Raw genomic sequence first — 19,253 nt, forward strand, 5'->3', positions numbered from 1 at the left:
TCATGTAAGGAGTTTGGCGCGAACCGAATGATGCGCGTTACCACCAATGGGGAGTTTACGAAACCACGACGGCGACGCCGAGGACAACGTGAATTTATATTTTACCTACGAATCTCGCGATACTCTTAAGTCAAAAACCACACTTGTTTCTCCTTAGCCGCAAACTGACAGAACGATATGTAACGGTTCTCAGTTAACTGAAGTCCGTTATAAGCAGTGCCGACGTATTTCTCCGTATTGCGAACCCGTCTTTTAGAACTGAGCCAACTCCGTAAGAAATGCATTTTTACTTCAAATAATTTAGCAACTATAGAATGATTTTTGTTGCGCAACTGCGCCAAAAACACGCAGAAACTGGGTGCGTGAAGTAATTTGTGAGCATGAGTTCATAGTTGGCCACGGACGCAAGGCGTGGCCAACTATATCCTGGCATTCGTAAATGCGGTTTCGGAATTGTCCATGTTTCATGCTGTACTGCGTTTATTTGGCGATTTTTCCTCGCGTTACCACCTGTGACCTACTGCAATTTTTGTTCACTCCTTCGAGAGTCGACAAGATTTCACTTAGGAAAGTCAGCGGCCTACTTACATTAAGAACCAAATGTTTGCTAAGTTCATTGACTTGAGACGAAGTTAGTGAGGAAACGAAAACCAGTATCATTTAAAGCCATAACTTTATTCCTCAAAAATTAGTTCCTGGCAATTCCATATTACTGATGGTATTAAACAAAACAGTAATACTTTATCACAACCGCTGTAACATGACGTTACAAATCAATGCAAACATTGATGCACACATGCACGAAAGTAAAAACTGGTGCACAGCATGTATACGTATGCATATATACGTTAAATAAAACAGAAATCTTCCTAACTGATGAAAGTTCTACACCTAAGACTTATAACATATGTACATTGTTTACGCTCTTTATTTTCATGGAGTCACACCCTTCAAATAGAAGGTCCAAGTAACATTCCCGGCGCCGCCTGCACTCCTCGGACACGTGACCATAAGTCTGCCCATGCGCGGCGCCTTGGAACCACCTTGGTTACCCTCAAAGCCAACGATGACATTATGGGTCTTTTTACCTCGGATGCTCTCACTCGCCTTCACATTAAAACAAGGACTATCCACGCAAAATGTAAACTGTGTGGTGTGTGAAAACACGTTTTTAAACGGAATCGAAGTGGTAGCGCCAGCCTTGATGGAGTAGGGCCCTTGAGGTTTTGGAGGAGTGCAGTGCCCAAACAGAGGAAACACGTATTCACCTCCAACAGCGGAAAACACAGTCAGGGTGGCCCGCGTATCCCCCAGACGGGACGGCTCATACGTCACTTCCACGCCCACCTCTGTGCCTCCACTTGACGCCGAGGCTGCGGTGATGTTCTTTTCAACGTGGAAGTCCGTGTTATCCACCTTGAATGAAAAGTAAACTCCGTTAGAATTATCAACGACGTAACTGAAATTCCAAAATTATTCCAAAAGGTACATTGCGCATTTATGTACATTATTGATCCAATCGTAGCCCAGTAATTTGAATTCCAAGTGTTCAAGATTAATTGCAATATTATAAACCGTATCGTCCGAATTGCCTCCAATACGGGCATTTTTTGGAGTGCGTGACGAGCCAAAGGCTACGAACATCCAAAGCACTTTGAGATCAATTCTCCGACCAGACGGCATTTTGAGTTATTTTGTCAGCGTGAAAATAGTAGTTTACTAAGATAGAAAAACACCAGAGATAATACTAAACTATAAAGGAACAAGGATGGTCGAGGATGCAAAAGATTAGCACGGATTGCAAACGACAAACTTAAAAAAAAATTAGGCTAAAAATTTCAAGATGGGCAAACCATGATGTAACTCCTTAAAACAAATCATCGTTTCTTGTTTTTCTTTGCTTTTTTGTTTTTTTTTTTGTTTTTTTTTTTTTTTGAATGAGTAAGAGCTACATTACCACAAATTCCATCTCGAAACAACAAACGAGCAGCCTGTATTACCTTGCAGCTGTACTCGACTTTAGACTTGGCAAAGTTCACAAACCGACACGTCTGGCTTTGACTAGTCCCAAGGCCTGCGCGAAAGTGGACTGGGGCCTCCGTGCCAGCAGGCGTAGCGGTCAGGTTGAGATCGTACTGATAAACACCCAATTCTGAACTGCTGAAGGACAGTCGGCCAGTCAGTTCACCAGCCTTTAGAGGCAGGTATTCAAACATACACGAACCCTGTAAATGACGAAGGAAAGACGAGAATGAAATGTACAACACTCCGACGAAGATGATCTATTGGAAATTAGCAGGTATGCGAGAGTAAATTGCACTAATGAGTCTGCCATCCATACAGAAAAGGCCTAAAAGGCCAACAGGAGACGGCAAATCGTGTAATGACAAAACAGAGACAAAATATAGATGGCCTTAAAAGGTATTTTCCCAATCTACTTGTCTAAAGTACTCACCATCCCTAGTTAATCGCAGGTTACTCCAAAGAGTGGAAAAACAAGAGCTGGAGCGAAGGGTCTTGTTTAAAAATACAAGACAGTATAGTAAATAACAAAAATAATATTTGGAAATTCTTCCTTAGACGGATCAATGAAACTAGGATTGCAGGGAACAATGAAATTATGGTAGTAATAAGTATGGCTGACCCAGTAACCTACTGCAAATTCTTGTGTTGTGAACAGAGTAAGATGCTGTTAAGCCCGCTTCAGATATGAACGAACGAATGAATGAAAGACTTTAAGTGCCAATGGTATTTAGCTTAAAAAAATAATTGGGGACACTATTTACACATTAAAATATATCTACTACGTCTGCACAAAGCAGGGTTAGATGCTATTATCAACGACCTATCAAATATTGCAAAAGCTCTGTTGATCGAAGATTCTTACACCTTCCCTTCTGTAATCACAAATAACACAAAGTAAGCAACAACAAACATGCCACGGGGAACTGTCTATGTAATGGACTTGGTACTGACCTCTGACAAGGGTGGAACAGTGAAATTTGGTGGCAGCTGGATATCAGCAACAGAGCATTGAGAGTTGAATGTAACAGGGGTACTGAGGGGATTGTGTAACGTGACCACATGTGAGGTGCTTTTTCGTATGGGCGTGGACAGGTCAATGGTGGCCATCACTCCAGGAGGAACTGCCTTGAATGTCACGTAATAAAACAGATATTCTCCACTCTGTTCGTTACGGAAAACCACCTGAAAGTTGAATGTTGACATGAGACAAGAGCGGCCGAATTTGTAATAGCCTTCTGGTAGTATGGACCTAGACAAACGAGGAAACTTCGGGAAAACACTTTTTTTTTTCTGTTTAGCCACGAGGGAACATGTTTTCAGCAAAGTGTTTTTGAAAACAAAAAAGAGCTCTTGACTGTTGCAGAGCACAGAAATTAAGGTGAACATTTTCAGTTATCTGTAGGCTAAGACAGTATCTTTAACAGTTTCAATGGCGAAAATGCATAAATTCCACAAAAATCCAATAGGCATTTTAAAATGGAATTATTTCAGTAACTTTTCGATCCCACATTTCTTTCTTCAATGAATCGTCTTGTTACTGAGTTGATGTAAAATGTTACAATAAAAACTAAACAGGTTTTCCGTTGACCATGGTGAAGCCTTCCGTTGATTCTTCGGTCAGCTAAGCTCCAATAATGAGTACCAGTTAAAAGTGAAAGCAAGTAAGTACTTAAAAAACAACGCAAAGAGGCAAGCTCTTAATGAAACGCAAGTGACAAAAAGCAAGACTAGATACAGTCAAGAAACTCCACATATCTATGTTCCTTACCTTGGCACTGAAAGTTCCCTCTTTATGAGCAAAGAAGTTCAGCCTGTACTCCCGCTTGGAAAGCCCCGGGACATCAATATAGTCCAGTCCCTTTAGCGTTGTCGCACTGTCTGGTTTATCAGGCTTTAGCATCTCTATAATAACACGGAATCTAACGGAATGATCAGTAAATCTCATTTTAACACTGTGAATAGCCCGAACAAAACACTATGAAGATATGGGCAAAGCTTTATCAATCCAGCGAGAAGCACTTCGACAGCAGTTTCGCTAATCTCTTAGAAAAGATTGAGAAGCAACAAGAGACTATGATCTCATAGTCTCTTGGAAGCAACTTATACAAATCACGCATTCAAGTAGATTACCCCAAGATAACAATATACGTCACTCGAGACAGAAAACAAAGTTCAAGATTTTAAATATCTCCGCTGTGCCTGGTCACGCCCTCTTCACGTATCTTTGAATTTTGTACAGCACTAACAGCGCATAAAGGTTTTTTGTTGTTTTCTCATGAAACAAGACAGATTATCAAACCTCTGGGGACGTCTCAACCAGTTCGTGACAGTCAGCATTTCAGTGTAAGGAGTCTTACAAGGCACTTCCCTCTGTAGGTTGTTAATAGGCTTAGGACCTTCCGCGTTTCCTGTCACGTTGTACAGGAGGCCGTTACCATCCGGCAGGGCGAAAAATACAGAGCCCTGAAACAAAAAAACAGGTGTGGTGTTCGGATTATGTCTGTGGGTTGAAACAAGTACCTTTAACGGAACCCGAGCCATGCTACTCATAAACAGGTACATGTATGTTATTGACAAGTTACAATCAGTTTTCTTTTTCTTTTGGCAACTAGTATCTTTCCCCTGTTTTCTCTTAAATCATATGCTGAAAATGCCAAAAAAGCGTTTTTTTTTTTCTCCAAAAAGCTTAAAGTGCAATTGATTGGTAAGGTCGAATTACACGGTACATTATGTCCACCAAATGTATCGGCTCTCCTTAAAATAAAATTCACGAGGGTGATGAACTGAATAGGCCCGAAGAAATTTCAGTCACTGCGTAACTTGTGAACGTGGATGGATTTTTGCCTTTTGCTTCACGTAATGCAGAATTTAAAAGTCGCCCCGGCTCCTAACTTCTGCTGCTTCAACTGACTTCCCTCAAGAAAATCAATCCAAACCGACTCGACAAATAATCCTTACGTAAAAATTAGCCAGTGGGAAGTATTCGTTACCATGTGTTTCTTTCCCTCCTGGGTCATGGTAAGTGGTCTGTACGTTAACTCGTAGTTCTTACTCTGCTGTGGCTCTACAGTGATTGTGTCAGGACCAGACCAGTATTCACCGTCTATCACGGGACGTAACATCCACAACTGGTTCGTCCGGTTATGGATAACAAGGTTTCGCGTGTCGCGTGTACGAACATGAGTTGCAAAGTGAAGAACCTAGGATAGGAAAAATACGTGTTAAACTGATCTGTCTGGTTACGTGTAAACGTAACTATGTACGATAAGGAATAGAAAAGAAAGAAGCTCTGGGCGAGGGTGTTCAAAGTATGATTAAGCTAATCCAAGGTCAGGGTGAATTTTGATTTAAGCTTCTCAAACTCGTTAATAATTGAAGTTTAAACAAAGGAAACCATAATCGTGACGGTGTGGGGATATGTGATAGCACGATTTACTTTCTCCGTTTTCTCTTTAGTTTCGATTTGGGAAGATATATCAACTACGCAGGACAGTGTTTTACCCCATTCCAAACACCTCGAAGTTCGTCACAAGTACTCCGCTACGCGTTGTATTTTCAACCCTCCGTCTCCGTATTTGGAAAGGTGGTTAGGCGCGGTCTCTCGTGTTTGATATGCAAGTTACTTTTACACTTTTCGATGAGGTGTTCTTTTTTTAATTTCATGTCCTTTATGTCCTCTAGTTTTGAAGTCGACTGATTTCGAACTGCATCAAACATTACCAATAGAAAACACTTTTATACAAGAGACATTAAACCCTAGTAAATGGTTTGAACCCAGGAGTATCAATAGTTCGTATAGAGTGATCGTCCGGGTGAGTGTAGTTCTGAAAAGAACTGTTGTTGGTGACTGACGTTTCGACAACCTGGGCGGAAGTCATCTTCAGAGTCAAGTGAATAGTGTTTGTCAGTCGATGATGCTATAAGTCTGGTCCGTTGACTAACAATAGACGGATCGAATCCGTCTATTGTTAGTCAAATAGATGGTACCTATTTGACTAACAATAGACGGATCGAAACCCACCAATGACTGATGACAAACTTAACACGAGTCTTTCAGCCAATACCATCATGGCTATACTGACCAATCACGTTCAACGGACCAGACTTATAACATCATCGACTGACAAACACTATTCACTTGACTCTGAAGATGACTTCCGCTCAGGTTGTCGAAACGTCAGTCACCAACAACAGTTCTTTTCAGAACTACACTCACCCGGACGATCGCTCTATACTAACTACGTTAAACCATGTTTTGACTTTTAGTTCTGTGGTGTAAATCGTCATTCTAACAACCCGAACCAGGCGGACTACACCAGTACGTTTTCAAAATCCATTTCAACTACTGGCACCCTCAGTCATTCAGAGAACTGTTCTTTATATCAAATAATGCCTGTTGACTTTGCTATGATCTTAGCAAGTTTATTTTTCTAGCGTGGTGCATGTGATTTTTTACCTCTTTGAGGGGCGTTTGTGGAATGCAGCTACCCGTCAGAACCAGTTTCAGTGGTTTGCTTCCCTCGATGGCGCAACGCAGATTCTGTAAAGAAACAAAAACCAAATGTTTACAACGGCAGCGTATTTAGGGCACATGTATAGCAGAAGAAATGAAGAAGTGGAGAAAGTCAGCCTTTTTCCTGAGTTTTCTAACTTACCATTTGACACGAGCATTAACGTTTTACGGTGTTTTTGTCGTACACAAGTACTAAAACATACCCCGTTCATTTGCGTGGACGTCACGGATTGTGTAGTTGAATCACAGAATTAACTGACAAGCTGTATTTTACTGCAGAGGTTTCATTAAGAGCCGGGCACCGGGCAAATTGACTGGCAGTCAAGATGGTTTTGCCCGCCTGGTTTGACCATCTAGAGGAACGTTTTTCTGATAAAGAAGTTCAGTTTAACTTTCCCCGACTGTGAACACCAGTTGCCCTCTTCCGGTAACGGTTAATGAACCCCTTGATTTACCAATGCCGAATTCCAGGAAATAACCAGAATTTTCACTAGCTGATAAGAAACTCACCTCGTATCTCATATCGTGATTAACCACTGTCGGATGAAAAAGGATCTCAAATGACACCTCCATGCCGGGTGAAATATAACCTTTAGCTGGTGAGATGGAGAAGTCGGGTTGAAACTTATCTATATTCCAATTGAAGGCTGCTCCTATGTCTCCAGTATTGTGCATGATTTTTTTCCTTGTGCTTCGACTACCGAGCACCACCGCGCCGAAAGGTACCGAGTCACTGTCCAAAGAAATTTCTATTCCTTGACATGAACCTGTTACCACAAAGATGGGCTGAGACATACCAGCACACTCCAGCATCACCTGTATTATTATTAAAAAAAAAAAAAGAAAGAGAGCTCACTTGGGAGAAGATACAAAGATTCATGACACACTGTATGGGTCAATCTTTGTACATGAATTTGTCAGTTGAACACTGTTTTTTTTCCCCTTTAGCGGTATGGAAAGCATTATCCCACTCGTGACCTAATGGTAAAAGCGGGATATTCAGAGAATACCACGCCGGAGTTTCGGCGGGGAAGAAAACTGGACAGCAAGACGGATGTGGCGTATTATGGCAAGATAAAACTGGAAGTTCAGAAGGAAGGCTACATAATAATGGCGGGAAACAAATGGAGCAGTTACAGATGCGCAACGCACATTACGGAGGGAAACAACTGAAACCTGTGAACGACGTCACCTATTACGGCGGGAAAAACCTGAAAGTTTTTACGGACGCGTCACATTATGGCGGGAAATACTAAAAGCTATGCTGTGGTGGAAAACAACTGGCTAGAGAGACGTCCACGGCACATTTCCACGAAAAAACGACGACTCGACGCTCATCACGCCCTATTCAAAGGCAAATAGTAAAAGACAAGAAAGGTACTTACCTCCTCAGTGAAATGAGGTATGCGTGTCTTGGGTTTGAACGTCAGTTCTACACCACATGATCCACCATTGGCCCTAAGCGTGATCTCCGTGGACGGGTTGATAGTGAGAATATTGGCCTGCTGTAATGCCACCACAGCTGGCGTGATAGCTAGAGTGAACGTGATTGGTGCAGGACTGCGGTTCACTAGCTTCAGATTCCGCTGGTTCGTTTGACCGACACGCAAGGCGCCAAAGTTCACCTTCCTGTCCGAAGGATTGGCCACTTCCACCTGGAGAGGGAAAAAGGAAAAACACACGAAGTAAGACATAGAGGTGCCTGGTTGTTTCCTTGCTACTTTGTATTACTATCGTGCGATCCAGTTTTAAAACAGGTTGATCAGCTATATGGCGACGCCTATTTGATTTCTACTAACGTCAAAAAATTACGGCGGGAAAAACCTGAAAGCGTTTGTATTCAGTGTTTTAGCTGTACCTATGATGCACCGATTGACAAGGGTCTTACACTCATGCCTTGGTCAACGTGTGAGATAACAGTAACAGTCAAATGTCTTTTCTCTTCCTCAACCTTCCTTTTCGGTTTAATTTTTAACTTTTTAGTGAAAAATTCCCCGTGTCGCAAAAAAAGCAGAAGACTTTGACGGAATTTCGTACTGTGCGGAACTACCCTTGTGAATGAAACCAGGTCGAAGATTTTCCTAAGAGTAACTTACTTCATCGCTGCTAGTAACCAGAAGTCACTTACTACAGATCACATGTAACTGTACCTTCATGTCAGTGCCCTCGCCAAATATCTCTACATTCATGGTGGACAGACCGTTGATCTCAAATGGGATTGTCTCGTGGTATCTCCTGGCCTCCCGGGGATAAAACACGATATCCACCTGCATGGCCTGGTTAGGAATCAGGACTCCGGGCTGACAATGTACCTCCAGGTGTGCACAATTCTCATATTGACTCTCGATACTAAACAAAATATGTTACAGCGTTAACAACATGATGAAAAGGTTTATGTTCTAGAATTGGAAGGGTCTATTTTTTTCTACAAAAGAAGAAAGAAGACTTGTCTTGTAATGTGTGAATCTTACTCTTGCTAATTTCCTCGCTAATTTGTCTAGCGCCAGTCACAAAACTTTATTTCCACAATTTCACAGAAACTATAGAATGTCAGATTAGGCGGAACTCGGTACTTTTTGTAGAATACTAAGACTGGATTAAGAGAGATAATGAGATAGTAAAGTGCCTCAAAAGCTCAAAAGAATAGCTCAGTAGGACCAAGGCTAGGACCTGGAGTTCTTAATAGGAAACTTGACAAGCTATGGACCCATCGAACCGACAGAATAATGAAGCGATTTACATGAAACAACACAAAAGCCAACCTAATGTCCTTAGTATCCTCGTTCTTGATGATGAGTGTGGTTCGTTTGAGAGGCATTCCGGCACGGTACAGGAAACACGGACCAAAGTCGTGCCTTACGAAAGAGAAGTTCAGTCCTGGCTGCACACCCGTACCAGTCAGATTGATGGTGAACGTGGGACCGTTGGTGACCTAGAAATACACACAAAATTAAAGTCATACTAAAGACGTGTTACATCAAGGTGGCTGTTAATCATAGATATCAGAGGAAGCTGATGGCTCGTTAATGACAACGCGTAACTCATGGATTCTGTGGCATGAAACAAGTAAGGAATGAAACCACTCTCCCAGGAGCATTGGAGTTCGCACCTCCTCCCACTAAGGGATTTAGTCTGTTTTCTCCAACAGTATCTATATTCCTGGGCGGAGAGAGTCACTGCGGAAGTTAAGTGACACAGCACGAGGACAATCCCAAATCTTAGACCATAGAGCTCCCTTCGTAACGATGGAAATAAATCACGAGCAAAACGAATCTAAAACTGCGCAAAATAGTCAAAGAAAACACTCTCTCGGCTGTCAAACATTTAAAATTTTCCAAGCAAACAATCCTGTACAGTGTAGTATACCTTCGGCTTGTCGCATGGATCTCGGAAGAGTAGTTCAATTATGATGGGCTTACCCCGAAGATCATAACAATTTCTACTGGAAGCTCACATAAATTAACAAAACCACATTGAGCATACCTTTAACAGCAGATCACATCCTGCCAAAGAGAGTCTTCCGGGGGGACAGAAAGATAACTGGCACCTCTTACGGGTACTGCACGGTACCGTACCGCTCTCCGGGGTCACCGACACTAACTTCTCCCCATCGGCGACCCGGAGCCCCTTGAGCTTGGTTCGATTATGAATCTCCCAAGAGAAGTCGAAGTTGAACCTTCCTGAGTTAATGACAAACAGCTGCCGTGTGGCTTTCTCGTTGATCTCAACCTTGAATGAAGAGAATACAATTAGAAATCCATAAAGTGCTACTTGATGACTAAGAAGCTGAGCATATGAGAACACTTTGTAAATACAGTAGTCTGTGGGACACCTCTCATTATGAACACAACACAGTTTTTCCTAACCAGGACTGATCGAAGTGTTTGGCATTGATGTTGTAATAACGAGTTGCTGCTTAAGTAGAGCCCCGTCCACAACACGCCGGAGAAAACTGAAAACGGCGTTTTCGCTCTGAAAACCCATCAAATATTTTCCATCCACACTACGCCGGAGAAATTTGAAAACGCAACAATCAGCGGCCATTTTGGATTTGTGTTTGAGGGAAACTCGGGCAGGGAAATCACACCATCATCGTGACGTCATCGTTTTCGAAAAGCTCCGTTTTCAAAATGCTTTCTGTCCACACTGAAACGTAAAGCCGGCGTTTTTAAATTCCTCCAGTTTAAAAAGCGTTTTCTTAAAGCTCCGTTTTCGTAACGGGTTAGTGTGGACGGTAGGACTAACCGTAAAAATAAAGCTGTTTCCTCAAATTTCTCCGGCTTAAAGTTGCCTTACAGTAGTAATAATAGGTTTTTAAAAGTTATTAATTTGTTTAACTGTATCAATATAAGGAAACAATCCCTGCAATTCCTCAAGGTAGTTCTGTTATGATAACATTTTTGCAAACTTCCAAGGGGAGCTCAACCAAACTTGAAATTATCAGCCACAAGCTTCGCAACAAGCCTCGCCAAAATTGAATCTACTTCCGTTCTTGCCACGGATAGTCATTCTCACTGATAATAAATACCAGTCATTTATCTGTTGTTATGTGTAATCCTGATTGGAAAGAGGCACCGTGAGAGTAAAGTGTCTTGCCCAGGAGCACAACAAAATGCCTCCCGCAGTGTTTCAGCCAGAAAATTTTTCTTGAGGGCCAAAGTGGCCCCTGAAAACCTTTTTAGGGGCCAATTTTTTAGGAAAGGGGCCAATAAATTGAAAGCTACAGAAGGAAAAATGCGTCAGGGTACCAAGGAAAATAAAGCAGTATATTAGGATCTAGGATAAAATTTAATAGTAAGTGCTTTTTGAAGTGTTTCTACTCAATAAATTTCTTTTGAATCAGATACTAGTATGATCCGTGCATTGCAAGAGAACAGTCCTTAGGCATACATGAAATAGTCAATGATCAAGGGTTTGCAATGCATTATAGGGCGATTTTGCCTTATTTTGGTCGCCAAGGATAAAATGTTAGTTACATTGGTGACCGTATCGGTGGCCAAATTGGCCCTTTCTTCGTTTTTCTGGGGGCCATCTCTGATTCCAACGCGGGATTCCCGCAATGGCGCGCTCTGGCTGAAACACTGCTCCCGTCAGGGCTCGAACCTGGACCGTTTGATCCGGAGACAAGCGCACTAACCATGAGGTCACCGCGCCTCCACCTAGGTGTATAAACTAGCATCCCATCTAGGGGGGGAGTAAAAATACTCCTAGTCGCTTCGTGCTAACGAAAGCAGAGATAAGCACCGGCCTGGTGGGCCACTTGGCTCGAACGCTGACTTTACCTCCTTTCACCACGTGTAATCTTATCAGTTATTCTTACCATTCCAAGGTTGATCCTGTTGGTGCCTTTGGACGTCAGCTCTACCTTGGTACCCTGAGAGTCTTCACAGATCAGCTGAGCGTTCATGGCGTACCCTTCTGCTTTCACGTTCAAGGTCAGGGGAGACGTCTTCTTTTTCACGTGGCAAAGAACGTTGAAGTTCACCTCTTTCTGTTCTGTTGCTGTAAAGGAGATCTCGATTGGCAGTCTGTAAACATAAATACAACTTCAGTGAATCTGGATTGAACTGTTTCTGTAGTAACATCATAAAACAGCTAATCAGCAGTTACTATTCTCAAATAAGCGTAAATCGCCCCCTACCAAATCGCTAAAACACAATCATTACTTAGTGCATTGGAGCCATGTAATAAGCACATTTTATTGCCACTGCGCATTCGTAGACATCAATCCTTTCCAAAATATACATAGAACTGGCGATCTCTCATCGCTTTTGATTCTATGTGAAAAAAAGTTGGAAAAAAAGTTTATTGTTTGATTTTTTGTAGAGGATGGGATAAATTTCCATACCTGGCCTTCGGCTGAATAGTACCAGACATTGGTTCAACAGTCAGACTAGAGGCATATCCTTCTGTGTGACAAGACGATTCACTGAATGAAAAAGTGAATGGAATGTTCTCTTCATTCACCAGTTGTACAGTTTCCTTTGCAGGGTGACCTGTAAAACAACGATATACGGTGATTACTGAGTGTTGCGCGCCACAACACATCTTATTTGAATATATTTCAAATCAATGGACACCGTAAACATGGTTGTTCTATATCTGTAAGGCACCCTCCATATTACCTTATAGCACCGGGGTTCTAGTTACACGAACGGGAATGTTTCGGTGGTTTGTTTATTAATTTGTGTGATTTACTCTTTGTAAAGTTCGAGAGAACAATGCCTGATGACAGCAACATGACCTTTCTTTTATCTTCCAAATACTGGAGCAGTAAGTAAGTAGTCAAAGGTGCTAGAAACTAATGCCAAATTCAAACACAAAGCTATTTTTGGTGCTCAGTACTAGTAAAGCCTTTCTTTATTGGAAGCCTCCCTCCCTCAAAGGCCTTTCATATTTGAAATCTGGACACAGTAAAGCCAAACGCAATAACGAATGCAGTATACCCTACACAATTTTATATTTTTCCTCTCTTTCAATACTAAAAAAAAGTTAGACAACTTAGTCGTTGAAAGCGTAGAGCAGTAACACTTGAGGGTTAGCTTTCTCGACTTTACCACGCGCAACGAGAATTTAAATACCTTTGCTAAATTTTGAAAGATGCAATTTTAAAACAAAGTCTCGTCTTACCCAGCAACATCTCTCTGAAGTTGATATGAGATCTGTCAAAGGAGAGCGCGGGCTCAAACGTGTGTCCAACCATAACAAAGGGAATGGAGATGTTATATTCAGGCACAAAGAACCGCCAGAACGACTCCACCAAGTCGAGCGAGTCAGACACGTACTCAAACACCATCTCATGCTTCTTGCCACTCAGTATACTCCCCTCAGGAGTCAGGCACCGGAAGTTGACCGTTTCTGGAGGAGCACCGTCCAGCGTGTCCTCATTGGTCCACACAAAACTGTAGTTGGTGTTCGTGGGGTTGATCACACTAAATCGCCTGCGTGGACAGTTTATTGGTCATGTTATGAAGTAATATTGACTGATGTCAGAGTGCGAAAAGGTTATTTCCAAGTTGTCGTTTGCCTCAGTTTCAAAACGATTTTGCTGGGATAAAATCTCAAAATCAAGATGAGTTTTAAGGTTGAGTTCATTTATTTTCATGTACATCAAGGTCGCTTTCATGTGAAAGATTTTGGACCAGGACTTGTTTTGAAACAAAAGCAAAACGCACCGCGAGACGGAGCAAATTTCAAACATGTTTCAATGATGTTAGGGTGTTGAATCGCAAAAACACAAAAGTAAGCAACTAGATAAGAAGTTTCTCGCCAGGAAATTTGCTTGCTATTTACAGCGTCAAGCTATCACAAGCACTTGTGTACACGCTTGTTTCCCTCTTCTCGCATTTCACTTTCCTGCTCAACTTACTTGATATTCTTGACCTTGACTCCGCACGATTTGAATTCAATGACCTTGGTACTTGGATCCAGGGTAGAGCCCGGGGGCGCCCCGCCCGGACCTTTCAGCTCGGGGTTTCGTCTCCCACCGGATACGTAATCTGACTCCTCCAGCTCAAAGTGACAGTAGGGAAGAAGACTGCGCCCTCGAACTGGAATGGAAAAGCCGACTGTGTCTGGCGGGAGGTTGGTAGCACTGTGTATGAATAACAAGAGGACTATCTAAGTTTGACGTTATAATAGGGGAAGTCAGTATCATGTGACAACTCTATTTCAGCAACTACGGTTTTTGAAACTCAAATTTGTAAAACAAAGTCTTTTAAAAGTATCTTAACGGGACCAGTTACGCACAGTACAAGTTTCTAATAGGACGATTCTATTGTTTACATTATAAGTCTCTATGGGAAAAGGTCATTTGAATATCTTGAAATACGCTTATCCCATATTCCCTTTCTCTCACGTTCAAACACCTTAAAATAACAGTAGTACCAGGGTCTTAAACACTAATCATTTTAAACCATAGCTCCCATTACCTGAAGTTCAGCACAGCTTCATACTCTGAGACATCTAGCGGTGAAAACTTCACGACAAAGCTACCCTTCTTTCCTGCAGGGATGCTTCCACTCTCCGGCTCGACCACGAAAGGAAAAACGTCACTTCCTTCACTCACTACACTACCTGCCTCGTACGCAAGAGCCAGGGCACTTGGAGGCCTTCCACCCATAGAGGACCCAGGACGCTGGGTCATCACTGGTACACGTGTTTGGGGCTGTACTGAGGACTCCCCCGCTGAGGTAGAGGGACGACCCGTGTGCCGGCTGGATTGTCCCGCAGAGCTTGGGGGTCTGTCGGGTCGTACTTCCAGCGGTTCACCCAAACTGACTGTCTTTGGTTTCTCAAATGGACTAAAGTGCCACTGGTAATCAAGTTGAACATCGCCTTTGTTGGACAATGTAAAACTGAAGAATGAAAAAAAAAAAAAAAAAAAAAAGAGTACGTTACGAGTCAAAAAGTGATGAGCAAACCAAAGCAGAATACTGCAGATGACCACCAGGAGTCTGGAAGAATTGTCTGCTTAGAGTAGTCAACTTCCGAATTGGTATTTCCCATACAATAGGTTTCGTGTAGTTCATCCACTGACTAGTACCAACAGTTTTCTTCTGAATGGCCACACACTAGGGTTTCACTCAGACTTAAAACTATATCCCGCACTGCACATCGCAATAATCTTTCATTAGAATGATCATACTAGAATTTCCTGAGCAGAAATCAAAGGTGAGACTACGTTAAACATCTAGGGAGTAAAATTTTACGGTGAAAGGGGTAAACATGTTGTGTACCTGTATTTTGGCTGCGAACGTTTTAATTTATGGTACATGTGCTATTTCTGATTGCGCATCAAGAATGGGAATCTCTTTGCATGTCTTCCTAATCTTAACGGCGACACCGTTTGTTGCCTAAGTGGCTGGCGTTCAAATGGGAAGGGGAGAAGAAAACTAGAAGAGCGACGCGCGATCGGAGGGGACGAAAGGGAACGCGTTCCTTCCCTCTCCCTTCGATCACGCTTCGAGTTTCCCCCTCTCCCGTCCCATTAAACGCCTGCCACGCAGGCTACACCATTTGAGGACTCCCCACTCACCTATACACTCGTGACTGAAACATTACTGTATCTTTGAAGTGAATGTTCTCTATTTTGCAGCGGTACTTTGCAAAGTCACACACAGCGCTGAGAAGCAGTTCCACGTCCTTGGTGCTGTTTTCCAGGGGCGTGTAGGGAGGTTCATTTTCCACCTCAATAATCTTCTTCTTAGCCGGTCGAGGGGCCTTTCTCGTGCCAGTTGAAGGGTCCTCCTCGGGTGTCACGTCTACCCACTTTACAGTACGCATGCGGTCGTCCCAGTCTACCGCCTGCGAAAAAAGCGCGATGTAAAATTTGCTTTGATACCATTTGGGTAAGTTGTACACTGTTAATAATAAATTTGAAAATCTGACTCATGGTCAGAATGTCGGCGGCACATTCTGTTTGATCTTGACAAGTATTGTGACATAAGTCAGCTACATAAGTTATATATACAACAAAGGTGAACAGCTTCTCAACCTTTTCAATTGAAGGCAGGGGAAAATGTTAGATACAAAAGGGCTTAGTTCGTTCAGCAAAAAACCCCAAAAGCCAATCAAAACATGTGATCACCCTTTGTGCTATGTTAATGTTCCTTATACAAGTGAATATATGAAATATCATATATTTGAACAGTATATAACGGCGATGATCAATCACGTCTTCATAATGTTCCGTATGTTAGAGTATAAGAAGTCCAACCTTGTCTTGTGCTTCTCCTAGCTTGATTTTGGTGACTTTACAAGGTACGTTGAATGCTGAATAAGTCTTGGGCCCCTTGGAACAGAAGGTCACTGTCACATCTTTGGCGCAGTTTGGCTGTAGGTGACCAGTGCACGGAGAGAACGAGATCTCGGGCGGCGGAGACCACGTGAAACGGACTGGATCCGAGGAGGAATGGTTTGTCAGAGTGAATGACAGCTGTTTGGACACACCCACTGCACAGTCGCCAAATTTGACGTGGTTTTCTCTTGATGCTGCGGAATGTGAGAGTAAGAAATTTAGGATTGTTACAATAGGGAGTTAGAGACACAACAAGCTCTTTAATGTTTATAACAATGGAGTTCGGGTTAAATTAGATTGTTATACTTCCCAATTAAAATACGTTTTCCGATTGGAGGAGAACGTGTCACATTTCGTGAGTCAAAACTCACTAACTCCCTAGGGAAACAACAACTTGAGCTTTCGACTGGCACGTGATCAGGTCGTGCACCTTGAAACCGCAGCAAATTTGTTGTGCCAGCCGGCGTCAAGAAAATATATTTTTTTTTCGCAGTTTGTTCTATTTTTGGGTTGAGGTTTTTTCCCGAGAAAGTGTAGAGTATACTTTTGATTTTAGAAAAACGATGAGATTTTAAAACAGTCTATTTTGTTGCGTGTGGTAACGTTCTCTCTTTACGAAAATTTAGGTATGAAAATTCAAACGACCCAAGGATAATAAAACTACCATAAGCTATTTGACTGCATTTTAAGGGATCATATAGCAGCTCTCGTAAAGTCTCACATGAATGGCTCGATACTCTTTAAGGAAACAACAGAACAAGCAACAGAAACAATGGCCCTAGCCCTAGAGCAACAACAGCTGCTACAATAATAAAACATTAGTAGCTCAAGAAAGCTGCTACACTTCTATCCCGAGTAGTTGGAAAGGTGATTAACCCTATCCGCCGGATAGATCACTATCCACTGGATAGCGCGATTTCTTTTGTTCAAGGGGCTGATTTACAGAAACAAAAACAAAGAAACGGAGCAAGAAGGGCGTCACGTTAGAATACCTGGAGTGTTATCGTCGATCTCCGCATCTGCGGCAGCCATCTCTTCAGTGTTTACAAAGGACCTTATGTTATCTATAGTCACTTCATCTTCATATCCTTCTCCTATCAGCTGAACAGTACTTTCCTCGTAAGGATTATCAACCACTGTCAGCCTGATCTCGCCTGCCAAACGCCCCACTAGAGAGGGGCTAAACTCAATAGCAAAATCTGCTGTCTTCCCCATGGGGACTACCAGAGACAGCGTGTGAACACGCGACTTTGGATCAGCGTCATCATCGCCCTCGTCCAGCGGCATCAGAGTCTTCGTGCCCTCGACGCATGAAATGTTGTAAACACCTTCTGGATCTTTCAAATCGAAATTCACTCGGGACATCAATGTGCCTTCGTTTTTGAGCGAGAGTGGCAGAACTTGAGTGCGTCCCAATAAGAGTCGCCGGAACAGCAAGACAGGGGCGCCTTTCTTGTTGCGCACAATGGGGCGGATCACGGATATTCTGGGGAGGTTTCCTTCGCCCTGGATGTCAAACGTTAGGTTGCGGTACTTCGACATGGCGCTGGGCATTCCATCCACAGCAGCTTCCAGCGTAGCGTTGTAGGTTTGCATGGATGGAGGAGTGAAGGTCACGGAGGCGTACACATAGCTGTGCGCTGGAATCGACGCACGCTGAGGCTCAATCTCGTAAACATCGTGCCAGCGAGCAGATGGTTTCATAGACTGCGGTTTCACGGATAGAACCAAGTCGCATGGTACCTGGGTAGTTTAAACAAGTGTGAGAAAAGTGCTTAAACCATAGTCAAATGCCTGCTTACAGAAAACATCTTTCTCATTTGGAATCAAAATCTAAGGGTTAAAATTTAAGAATTTTGTGAGCTGCTCAATCGTCTTGAAAGTGGAATGAAACCGCGCATTGGTTTGAACTTTCGAGCTCTTGACGAAAACTAAGAGTTGTCTAAAATAGCTTTACCTAGCCAAGATACAGACTAGTAGTAATCAGAGATTATGAGAGTGCGTTCGACGCTCTCACTTTAATATATATATACCGTAAATAAATGATTTCACTAACTGACTTTCAACCTTTGTCTATTGCTAAAATCAACATTTTTCAGCAGCAACAGAGGTTTTACAGTCGGATATGCATAGTGTCAAAGTCCATGCTAGTGAACAGGTCACGATTTGTTGATACGTTGCGTGACGCTGCCAATTTCTGTAGTCTCTCAAGTTTCATAGAATATTTAAATTACGCCCATTATTTTAAGCTAGCATTTGCAGTCGCGTGGTCGTTTCGCGTGGTCATTCGAGTATTTCCCCTGATGAATAAAGTAGTCTTATGGATCTTGCCTTCAGAGTACTTTTCCACCAATTCCAAACAATAAAATTTCGACCGGATAAAGACTGAGCTATCTGTCGCGACCGGAACTAATCAACAAATGCAATCAAAATGTAGCTGTTCCCACGGTTATCATCTCAAAGCTAAGTCGTGTTAATAAACAAGGACAATTCCCTCAGATTTCGATAAACGCTACCGTCGAAGCGTTTAAATTCGCCAAAATCTAACGCTGAAAGCACATAATAGCGAGGCGTACGGCGACTGAATGGAAAGAAGTCAAAAAAAGATCCATCGGAAAGACGAGCTCAAATGGCCTGCTCACATACTCACATGTTCGCCACATGTCTTATCACATGTCTTAGCATTAAACGGTACCAGTTTACTGGCCGTGACATGCCCCTGCAAAAATTAAGCGGGGTGGCCATTTTGGTGTCCTTACATCCTTACAGGAACGTGGTTTTTTCGGCCTAGAACCGTGCACAGGCAGACCAACTCTGAAAAGCCATAGGTCAAAATTAGGTTTGCGTTCCACTTCGTCGAACGCAATTATGTGCTTTTTCTACTTACAGAAACAGCTCTCTCTCAGTTAGGTTGTA

The 19,253-nt window shown here is 42.6% G+C and overlaps 1 protein-coding gene across 1 annotated transcript in view; it reads right to left on the reverse strand.

Annotated features, from left to right (window-relative positions):
* Positions 1–656: 656 nt before the first annotated feature.
* LOC110060949 (axonemal central pair apparatus protein HYDIN-like) overlaps positions 657–19,253 on the reverse strand; it is a 60,228-nt gene continuing 41,631 nt past the window's right edge. The window contains exons 58-77 of the mRNA XM_089298535.1: positions 17,330–18,080; positions 16,257–16,531; positions 15,576–15,844; positions 14,470–14,895; positions 13,908–14,132; positions 13,169–13,479; positions 12,387–12,534; positions 11,859–12,066; positions 10,022–10,267; positions 9,301–9,470; positions 8,689–8,887; positions 7,924–8,193; positions 7,049–7,354; positions 6,482–6,565; positions 5,016–5,225; positions 4,325–4,488; positions 3,794–3,944; positions 2,977–3,207; positions 2,001–2,225; positions 657–1,416 (exon numbers count right to left, since the gene is read on the reverse strand). Of these exons, the coding sequence (XP_089154661.1) occupies positions 934–1,416; positions 2,001–2,225; positions 2,977–3,207; positions 3,794–3,944; positions 4,325–4,488; positions 5,016–5,225; positions 6,482–6,565; positions 7,049–7,354; positions 7,924–8,193; positions 8,689–8,887; positions 9,301–9,470; positions 10,022–10,267; positions 11,859–12,066; positions 12,387–12,534; positions 13,169–13,479; positions 13,908–14,132; positions 14,470–14,895; positions 15,576–15,844; positions 16,257–16,531; positions 17,330–18,080 (5,352 nt within the window). The 3' untranslated portion in view covers positions 657–933. The remainder of the gene's footprint in view (positions 1,417–2,000; positions 2,226–2,976; positions 3,208–3,793; positions 3,945–4,324; positions 4,489–5,015; positions 5,226–6,481; positions 6,566–7,048; positions 7,355–7,923; positions 8,194–8,688; positions 8,888–9,300; positions 9,471–10,021; positions 10,268–11,858; positions 12,067–12,386; positions 12,535–13,168; positions 13,480–13,907; positions 14,133–14,469; positions 14,896–15,575; positions 15,845–16,256; positions 16,532–17,329; positions 18,081–19,253) is intronic.

Source organism: Orbicella faveolata, unplaced genomic scaffold (genome assembly GCF_042242905.1).
Source record: "Orbicella faveolata isolate gen_17 unplaced genomic scaffold, um_ofav_v1 contig_3, whole genome shotgun sequence".
NCBI lineage: Eukaryota > Metazoa > Cnidaria > Anthozoa > Scleractinia > Merulinidae > Orbicella > Orbicella faveolata.